This window comes from Triticum dicoccoides, chromosome 4A (assembly GCF_002162155.2).
Source record: "Triticum dicoccoides isolate Atlit2015 ecotype Zavitan chromosome 4A, WEW_v2.0, whole genome shotgun sequence".
NCBI classification, from domain to species: Eukaryota; Viridiplantae; Streptophyta; class Magnoliopsida; order Poales; family Poaceae; genus Triticum; species Triticum dicoccoides.
Window position 1 is genome coordinate 434,790,425 of NC_041386.1, and position 10,870 is coordinate 434,801,294.

A 10,870-nucleotide genomic window follows, 5' to 3' on the forward strand; every position below is an offset into this window, starting at 1 on the left:
AAGTCTATTTTCAGTCTGACTCCACTTCATTTTCGCTCCGAAACAATCTGCATACAAATTATCCGCTCCATTTCAAATACAACAAAAAACCATATGGTTAAGGATTGGGAAAAGCATCACCCGATTTCATCTAATCCGTTTACAATTGGTATTTCCGTCAGATTAATATATAGGGTCTGTCTAAGACACATCTAGATATGACATAACTATATCACATCTAACCTGATCTTCACTGTGTTTGTGGTCTATTTTTTTGTCTCAGTTTTTCTTTTTTTTCCTTGTTGATGTGTATTTATGAGAGTTTAGATGTGACATCCTTATAAAACATTTAGATGTAAATTAGTCAAACTGTAATATATATTTTCTTTATCGAAAATTAATCCGTTTACATCCGTACTTTCAGTTGAGGTGCTGCAAGATCAGACCGGACCGACAGAAGATGGGAGCGTGCACCGGCAGGTCTGCTTTAAGATTGGTGACCAGGCCAGAGACCCAAAAAACCACCCCCTGACCCTGGACGCCGGATCCCCAAACCCTCCCCCTCCAGACCCCCTCGACGCGAGATGGCCGACGACAACGGCGGCGGCGGCGGCGACGACTACGTCAGCGAGGCCGTCCGCCCCGAGGCAACCACCTGATCTCCCTGCTGTCACGGGTTCCCATCTCCGCACCATACTTGCTTCGTGGGGCGGCGCGACCCTCCGTCCCGCTCGATCCATGGGTGCTTAGCAGTACTTGTACCTTTAGTTTCCAAGAGCTTACGCATCTTGTGCTCGTTTGATCTGGTGTAGCGTTAATTCAACAGCCCGGGGGAGTTTCCCAAATCCGTCGGGTTCGATCTAGATGTGGCAGTGTCGCGGGAGGAGCCGGTGGAACGAACTACCGGGCTGTCGCGTTTTGATTGATCTCGCTTTCTGTGGTAGATTAGTTCGTTTATTCGCCGTTCGGTTAGTGTTGGCGGGGGATGTCGAATTTGGCGTGTAGAAGCAAGTGTGTTTGTTTTGATTTCTGGGTTGGTCGATTTTATTTTCGGGGCATCAGTAATAGAGTTGCTTTCATGTACCATAGACTTACAATATGAGCTGGAACTGCTTGTGTGACTAGGGCGGCTCTGTTGATATACGTGTGCATCTATATAGAGTTACTAAAGCATATACCTGCTGGTTGATGCAGCCGTCCAATATAGGTCAGCGTTAACCAAAAGCAACCTGGTCATTAAGACTTTAACCAAAATTCTGTGTGCATGGATACACTGGCACCGGGCCATTGATCTTCTGGATGTCTTGTTTATGTTCTCCCATTCAGATGCTCTACTTATAGTGCCTGTCTTTTGTCTCTATTCTCTATATGGGTACTCTCAAACTAATAGCATTCCATCTCCAGGGTGATACACATACGCGTGAAGAGGGATTGTCAAAATCCAGGGATCGAGACAGAGAAAAAGACAAGGATAAGGAGCGCCATAGGGACCGTGACAGAGATAGAGGAAGAGACAGAGATCGGGGTCGGGACAGGGATCTAGACAAGGATCGGGACAGGGACAAGGATCGGGATCGCCACCAAAGGCATCACCGTGACAAAAGGGAGCACCGAGACCGTCCTGATGATCACGATCGTCACAGAAGCCGTGATTCTGAAAGGTATAGCTGTTAATGCATTTGTGTTCCATATGCACCTAATAATTTGTTTTGTTGCAATGATGGCTATTATGGTCATGTGACTTGTGTTAGAATTATTGACCTTTGAATATGATTGCCAGTGCAAATGTTAACCTAACATGTCTTATTCATGGTGATAGATTTCCAAAATGCACACTTTTTTCTTAAATGTCGTGTAAAAGATAATATCTAATGTATGTTTGTAACAACACACAGGAGAAGGGACCGCGAGAGAGATGGACATCGCAGGCATCGCTCTCGTTCACGGTCTCGTTCAAGGGGCAGGGATGATCACAGATCTCGATCTCATTCAAAAAGGTATGGACGTGATGAAGTTCATTCAGGAATCATAATTTGAATTGTGTACATACTTTACACTAGTTTTCCCCTCATGGCAAGTCAACTTGCTATTAAACATATATCATTTATTATGTTCTCTGTATGTTGTATGATTCATTATTGATTTGTGTTCTGTCCTTTTGAGCCATGTCAATGCACATTTGAGTTTTCTAGCTAAGTATTTTAATCAAGAGATTATTATTTTTCTCTGTTACATCTATATCTGCACTACCATATAGTCTGCCAGTACCTTTGAATATCCAATGGCGAAGAAGCGGCAAATCCTAGTGGCCTTGGCCGTTGGACTAACTCCGGCGGTTGCACTGGATTGTGCCACACCACGTCTATAGATCTTTATGTACTGTCAATACAGTGCAATGCTTGCACATAAATGGGTTCATGGCTACAGTGCAGACCTGTTTGCTCTATGCTTCTAGAACAATCCTGTCTGAGCATGAGCAATCAAAGGAACAAAAACATGCACTAAGTAAACTTTTTGAAATGAATTGTAAGATTATTTATATATTATAAAATTGAGTAAGAATTACATTATAGCAACTAATATACCCTTCACTGTGCATGTACACTCAGCACTCACTACTACAATTAGTTGTCTCATGCAGTTTTCAGTTCTTCCATCATTTAATTTTAATATCTCATTAGTACTACTAATACTGATTGTGTTGAAGCAGCAAGCGAGTCAGTGGATTCGACCTGGGACCAACAGCACAATCCGTACTTCCTCAGTTCCCTACCATTCCAACCCCAAGTATGCTCTCACCAACCAAGTTTTTCTTCTTCCCATTCTTCAGTTTTGTTGATTTCAGTTGGGACTTATTTTAATTACAGAACAGATGTTCTTGTCTTGAAACTAGGGTAAATGCTGTTCATTTGCATGTTTGGAATGAATAAATTCTAGCCATTGCTGGATCACCTACCCAGTCATTTATTTCCACCACATTGTACTACTGCATTATGACCAACCAGATGTGGTACTTTATTACTACAATTACCATAGCCTCTTAGCTTATCACCATTCTAATGCTGATTTTGAAACTTAGTGCTGTTGGATATCATTGAGCACCTGATGCTTCTGTATACTTTGTCTAGAGCATTTTCACTGTAGATATATTCTTGGAGATGCCATATCACCAAGCACCTTTACATGCATCTGTAACTACAATACAAACACTTGAAAGAGTTGAAGATGCTTCGTGGAATCTACCTAGAACTGCACCAATAAGGCGAGAGGGTAAAACAGATTAGTTTATTCTAGTGACAATACCATATGAGGTGCTTTGGAAGATACTGGTATTAGAGGTGGGAGAAAGTACCAGTGAACAGATGCTTTCTCTACGTAAGCACCTCTTATTAAATAGCCATCCAGTCGAGATGGCCTTATATGTGTGATAGTATCTTCTGATGCAAATAAGTTGTATGTTTCCATTTTATTATTACTTGGTAACTGAAAACTGAGCAAAACTTTCTGCTTTTGTTCTTTTGTTGTTTGTCTGTTTTGTGTATGTGTATGGTAAGAAGGCAATCTTGGGTCACTTGCCCCACTGCCGCCGATGGATGCACAGCCTACTGTAGCTTTAATGTACAAGGAGGAATCAGTGCTCCGGTTTGATATCGTCTTGTCCATCTTCAGCTAGCAAGTATTACAGATTGCTAGCTTCATGACTATTACATTTATCCTTCCACACTTGTTGTTTGTTCTTTGACATGAAATACTGCACAGCTGGATCCATTTGAGATCCAGACTGATGGTGAGAAGTAATCAGGTTTACAAGAGGAATACTCTTTTGTGCTAATTGTTTATGCTTCCTACTAGAAATTTATTGGTACATTGCAGGTCAGTTACCTGGCTCTTCTATTCCTGGAATGTTCCCGAACATGCTCCCTTTTGCTGTTGGACAGGTGATTATTCTTGATGGTTTAAGGTCTTGCTGTCGAATGAACCTTTTGCCTCAGTTACGTTTTTGTTATTTTCATTCTATAAATGCACTCATTTCTGGTTTGTAATCAAATCTATTTGTTTAAAACAGTTCAATCCCCTCGTCATGCAGCCACAAGCCATGACTCAACAGGTATGCCTTTTTGTTTTGTTTATAATTTACTGTGGGTGTTGATAAACAATTTGCCAGCATATTTTTCCTCAGGCTACTCGGCATGCTCGGCGTGTTTATGTTGGTGGCCTTCCCCCATCTGCTAATGAACAGGTCTATATATATACTTGAATCACTTATTTTACTGCCCATTGCCCAAACCCCCATAAATCCACAGTAAAAAACAAGCATGCATGCGTGCATGCTGATTGCATACAATTGTGCAATTCTTGGTTACATTGGTTTCCTTTTGTGCAGTCTGTTGCAATATACTTTAATCAAGTCATGGCTGCTATTGGAGGAAACACTGCTGGTCCAGGTGATGCTGTTCTTAATGTGTACATAAACCATGACAAGAAATTCGCTTTTGTGGAGATGAGGTCTGTGGAGGAAGCAAGCAATGCAATGGCACTGGATGGCATTTTATTTGAAGGTGCACCAGTGAAGGTTAGAAGACCAACAGACTATAACCCTTCTCTGGCAGCTGCCCTGGGCCCAAGCCAGCCAAGCTCCAATTTGAATCTTGCTGCGGTTGGCCTAACACCAGGTTCAGCCGGAGGGTTAGAAGGCCCGGACCGTATTTTTGTGGGTGGTCTCCCCTATTACTTCACAGAGGCTCAAGTTCGGGAGCTGCTTGAATCATTTGGGCCTCTTCGAGGATTTGATCTTGTGAAAGATAGGGAAACTGGTAACTCAAAGGGCTATGCGTTCTGTGTCTACCAGGACCTCAATGTCACTGACATAGCCTGCGCTGCTCTAAATGGTATCAAGATGGGAGACAAAACTCTTACGGTCAGACGAGCAAACCAGGGCTCAGCCCAACCTAGACCAGAGCAGGAAAGTATCCTGTTGCAGGCACAGCAGCAGGTGCAGTTACAGGTATAGCCCAATTATTTAATTGTTTTCCTGTGGCCAACTAATTATCCTCTTGTACTAAATTACTCCCTCCGTCCCAAAATTCTTGTCTTAGATTTGTCTCAATACGGATGTATTAAGTACTTAATGTATTAAGTACTTAATACATCCGTATTGAAACAAATCTAAGACAAGAATTTTGGGACGGAGGGAGTACATAGTATGTCTGCAATTGTTCTTGGATTCTGACTCAAAATTGGTTTTTGTATAGAAACTTGTGTATCAAGTTGGAGCGCTCCCTACAAAGGTTGTATGCCTGACCCAGGTAGTTACTGCTGATGAATTAAAGGATGATGAAGAATATGAGGACATTATGGAGGACATGAGGTTGGAAGCTGGGAAATATGGTAAGTTCCGTCAACTTCTCACCTGCTCTCGAGGTTTCTTTTTGTTATGCGTATGTTTTCAGTAGCCTGCCATGTCGGGCTCCCTGTCATTCTGCCTTGATCTATACTTCTGCTTTTCTGTTAGCTGATTCTGTTACTCATTCCTAATACTTTGTTTGACGCATGCATCCGTCAGGTAACTTGGTGAAAGTTGTCATCCCGCGCCCTCATCCGAGTGGAGAGCCAGTTTCTGGAGTTGGAAAGGTGGGTACTGTTTAGTGAGGTTCAAATTCCGCAGAATAATTCTGTTGGAGAAAAGCTTTCTGATGCATGAGCATCCCATTGCAGGTGTTCTTAGAGTATGCAGATGTTGATGGTTCCACCAAAGCAAAGACGGCGATGCATGGAAGGAAATTCGGTGGAAACCCAGTTGTTGCGGTCTTCTACCCCGAGAACAAGTTTGCTGATGAGGACTATGACGCGGCAGCATAAATTATCTCTCTTTTCCAATGACAATAGTGCTTTCTGTAGTTTGTTCGATTTACAGCAACGTTTTCCCTTCTAGTCGAGCTTTCTTGTAGCCCTGGATTTATGCAGAACCGCCAGTTATTAATATTGGAAGATAGATTGCCTAAAGATGATCTATTGGTCTTGTCCCTTAATCTTGACTGGCGTTAGAGGTGCCAGGGTATGCCATTCTCTTCGTTTAGCGCCCTTGAAAGATTATTAGCAAGTAACTTTACCTTTAGCTTTACCCTGCAAATGGCTCAAAAGAGTCATCTTGAACAACTTGGCATGGTAAATAAGATCCTGTTATTACATTACTACGGAAGAGCAGGACCTCTCACAGTCACTATCATATAGTATCATTACGTGCCCATGATATTACCTCCCCAGTTCATAGTATCATATCATTTGTAGAATCCCAATAAGTTGTGGTTGTTATCTACTAGGAGTACTTCTTTCGTCTGAAAATACTTGTCATCAAAATGATAAAAAGGGATGTATCTAGAACTAAAATATGTCTAGATACATCTTTTTTTATTCCTAGATACATCCCTTTTTATTCATTTTGATGACAAGTATTTTCGGACGAAGGGAGTATCTCCGTCTAGATTCACTCATTTCATTCACAGTTAATTTTGGACGGAGAGAGTATTTCTTATATCAGTTTATTTTTGTTCAACATGCTATGATGTTGTATTATATTACTTTCTCCGTTCGGAATTACTTGTTTTAGAAATAGATGTATCTAGACTTATATTAATTCTAGATATATCCATTTCTATCCATTTCCACGACAAGTAATTTCGGACGGGGGGAGTATATCATACTAGAATCTTATTTCACATCCTTAAAATCCAACATCTTTTTACTTAGATGGCTTATGATGCTTGCATTGTAAGAGGTCTAATTGTGAAGTCGATCACTATGTGTGCATGCACACCGAACAATGAGAAAATCTGGGACCATCTATATCATCCAAAAGGTTTTGGATCTAAACTTTGTCTGATCCAATTGGACTGGCTTAACATTGAACGTAAAGATTGGCTAGTCAAACATCCACTGGGCGCTGCTCGCCTAGCTCGGAGCCGGGGGCACCATGACGGTGCGACGTCACGGCTTGCAGGCGCCGGCGGTGAAAGATCTCGTGGAAGAGCTCAGTTGGCAGCGATGTGCACGTCGTCTCGATCTTCTTAATGTAAACCTCATTTGTTCGTGTCCGCGGCCTCCTTAAATCCATACAAAAACATGCAACATAATGTAAACCTCATTTGTTCATGTGCGCAGCCCCCTTAAATCCACATCTGTGTTGACACCTGATTTTGGTAAGATACAGATTGCAATGAAGATGGTCTTGAGTGAACGGGTTTTCAGCATGAAAATATTCACGTCGCCTAGTGGAACCACTTTGATGTTTCGGTTATATTCATTCGACTTTATCTTACGGACCGAAACTATACTTCGAGTGGCATAATTCAATGTTCCGAGTGGTTTTTGGCCAATCACGTCTTTAAGATGACCTCGAATGAAGGAGCACTCTTAAGGAATTGTCTTCGTCTCGTCGAGGCAATCAATTTTGATATATAAATCATCTCAATCCGAGTTCATATGCAAAAGTTAAAGGCAATACCCTGCAGAACGAACCTCAACGGAAATATGGCGCGAGGTGCCAGACACTTGTCTGATAGGTTGCGCGAGTAATTCGGCCATCAAGACGGCCTTGAATAGAAAAACCTTCAACACGAAAAAGTTTTGTCTCGTCTAGCCGATTGTTTTTTATATAAAATTTGTCTCAATCCGAGGTCGTATGCAACCTGGAGAGGCAAATCAAGATCAGGCTGTGTTTTCAGTCGGGAAATCCGAGTGAAAAGTTTACCATCCGAGTGAAAACCTACCGCTCGAGTAAAAGGTCGAGTGAAAAACTTATCGATCGAGTAAAAGATTGGCTTCCGAGTGAAAATATAGTAATCCGAGTGAAATTATCATCCGAGTGAAAAGATTACCATCGGAATGAAAACTTAACGTTCGAGTAAGATATTGCCTTCTGAGCGAAATATAGTCATCCGAGTGGAAGATTGTCTTTCGAGTGAAATTATAGTCATCCGAGTGAAAGATTGTTTTCCAAGTGAAAGACTCTAACATCCGAGTGAAAAGGTCCAGTCGGACGAAAAACTCTAATATCCGAGTGGAGGAGCTCGGATCCGAGTGAAACTGAAGATGTGCCCGAAAGGTAATCCAGATGACCTCAGATGGAAAAGTGATCAACACGAAAGTTGTGCGCATCATCAAAACGGTGAACTTTGGTTTTGGAGTCATTATCATATGAGATACTATATGGCCTGTAAGTTCACTACGAGACTCGGACAATCTAGTCCGTTACATGACCGAGTCCGACTGGATATTAAAGATGGCTTCGTAGAATATTCAAGATGGTCTTATTTGGAAAAGTGTTCAACATAAGAATTGTTCGTCTCATCGAGGCGCACAAGTTTCATATTTGGGCTATCTTGATTGGAGGTCATATGTAAGCTCGGCAGCCCGCGCAAGGAGGAAGACAGAAGTTGGGCCAGATTCAGACTGAATCCGAGTTGGAATAGAAACTCTAGGACGTGAATTGATGTAATTTTTTGTAAGGAAAGCCTAGATGAATCCTTTGCTTGTACGGGAAGTCCAGCCGCCTCTTATATATGTTGGGGGTGATGGCCGATTCAACAACACCAATCAAACCAATCAATCTATTACACTTTTGTGTTCATCTATCTTTATCCCCTACCCTTGTATCTTTCTTTTTCGTTATTCGTTCGTTCTTCGCGTTGGAGGACAGCGATCCACGAGGCTCTAGGGGCGAGCAAATCGACTTAGGGCAGCCCATAGCCGCCGCACTCCCTGACGGGGTCCCTCCCGGGCGTGTGGGGTTTCGGGTCTTCAAAAGCGCCCACTGACTGTCTTGCGTATCGCGCTGTCGGTCGGGTCTCCTTCGACGTGAGCTGCGGTGCATCACCCCCGGCGTCGAGGGTACACGTGACGTGTTCGTGTGTCAACACACTTTTTGGCGACTCCGCTGGGGACAAAGCTTTGAACAGTCTCCAGCCTGTTCTTGCTACGAGGAGGGCGTCATCAAGCGGCTGCAATCTACAACGGTAACATGTATCATCAACCTCCTTACGTAGATGCAAATAGCCATTGTGTTGATGTTGCTAGATCTTTTAATGGACATGTCATGTCGGCTAGCCCTAACGAGCAAAGGCCGACTAGTTATTCCGTTGGAGAAACTTGGAATTTACAGAATCACGACATCCAACTTATGAATATGAACTTTCGTGCATCGGCAACATCTTTCAATATGCCGGTGAACAACACGGTTTGTTCGAGTGATCAATATATGACACCTCATGTACAGGAGGGCGTCTCGCAGTTTTATCCATCGGCAGCCGACTCGCAATATGCGGGTTCATCCCCAAACATGCCAATGGATGGGGGAATCGGCCATGCTTCCATTAGCTATTTGGCCGGTTATCCTCAAACATCATATACTACACCTCGTGATATTAATTGTTCAGTGGCATATGAAACTAAAAATATTCATGACTCGGATCACCTTGGCCGAGTGAATGGAGATTCTGCAGGAGCATATGTGCCTAATATTGTAGGAGATGAGGTGGCTCTGACTGCATTAAAAAGTTTAGCCCAAAATAAGAAGATTAGTGCTATTTGCCTTGAGCAGCACGAAAAGGGATTGGTTCCTGATTATGAGGCAATAAGAGCTAGGTTTTTGAAAGAAGACGAAGTGTTGCCGATTGATCAAATTGGCGTGAGAAAATATTCAAAAACAGTGCACATGTCTTCACCTATCATTGCAACATGTTATACACCCCCTATACAATCGCAAAATTTCGGCAACATCAATTCATTGCCCAAAAATCGTAAAAGTATTGGGGGGCAAGCGAATCCAAGTAGGGATGAGTCTAAAGAAAAATATCTGGCCCAAGTGGACAAGATCAAGCCAAAGCTCACAAGGAATAGAGTCAACGAATTTACTACACCTATCCTTGAGGAATTACCAGCAGCATATCGACACGCCTACGAAGCACTCAAGAAGAAGCGTGGAGATGGATATTTGCAAGAATACGTCAAGTGCCTTCCTCCATGTAGCAACCATTTTGGCCCTTCTATACTTTTGAGGCAAGATAAAAAATAAGCTTTGCAAGCAAACCAGCAAAAAAGGATTCACTCGGCTAATACGATGGATTCGGTTGAAACCGGATTGAGCACCGGGATGTTTAAGGCCCAGTGCGTTGCATCATGCCAGCCGAGTGCATCGTTCCAGACGAGTGCATCACCGGCTAAAGCCGAGTGCATCAAGCCAACTATTACCGCGTGTACCAAAATAGAAGATGCAAGCTTGGCTGAGCAAAGGAACGACAAACGCAACAAATTGGCTGTGCTCGATTTTTCTGGATGTAAGGGAGCTTACATGCTACCCTATGAGTTTCGTGCTAAAGATATTGATGAGCATCAAGAACACAGTAATATGGCTGAACACAGTTCAGTTAATGATGAATATCAAGACCAAGAAAATGCGGCCGAGCAAAGTCCAACTGACAAAGAGCGTCTGAGTGAAATCCACTCGGGCAATCCGACTGAAATATACTCGGGCAATTCGAGTAAAATATACTCGGGCAATCCGAGTGATGAGGCACCAGATCCAGAAAAAGAGGAAGAGGCGTTGGAGAATTATTCAGAAGTGGAGCAATGTATTGTTCCAGTGGTGCAACCATCTTCTCCTTCCAACGTCTTCACAAAGGTACACCTAGTAGATAGTTTACTCAATTTTCAATTCGGTCAAAATCATATTGTTGATGCACCTGTTAGTAAGATTCTAATTAATTTTGAAAGACCAATTGAAATGAGTAATCTATTTGTTAGGAATGATCTTGTCACTAATCATGATAGTCAACACATGGTATCATTCATAGAGGCTAATAGTGACAACTTATGAAAACCAAAGTTGTTCTTGTCA

At 42.5% G+C, this 10,870-nt stretch overlaps 1 protein-coding gene across 6 annotated transcripts; it reads left to right on the plus strand.

Moving 5' to 3' along the window:
* The first annotated feature begins 475 nt into the window (after positions 1-475).
* Positions 476-6,094, plus strand: LOC119286044 (splicing factor U2af large subunit B-like). Of its 6 annotated transcripts, XM_037565386.1 has the most exons (12): positions 476-626; positions 1,384-1,640; positions 1,875-1,976; positions 2,661-2,766; positions 3,108-3,249; positions 3,853-3,917; positions 4,046-4,087; positions 4,160-4,219; positions 4,364-4,984; positions 5,232-5,367; positions 5,543-5,610; positions 5,695-6,094. In XM_037565386.1, exons 1-12 carry the CDS (start codon positions 564-566, stop codon positions 5,836-5,838), a joined length of 1,806 nt encoding a protein of 601 aa, XP_037421283.1. In that variant the 5' UTR covers positions 476-563; the 3' UTR covers positions 5,839-6,094. The 6 variants fall into 6 exon arrangements, with proteins under 6 accessions (XP_037421283.1, XP_037421278.1, XP_037421279.1 ...); XM_037565381.1 differs by lacking the exon at positions 3,108-3,249 and having other exon boundaries at positions 2,687-2,766; positions 4,145-4,219; XM_037565382.1 differs by lacking the exon at positions 3,108-3,249 and having other exon boundaries at positions 2,690-2,766; positions 4,145-4,219.
* Positions 6,095-10,870: the final 4,776 nt, after the last annotated feature.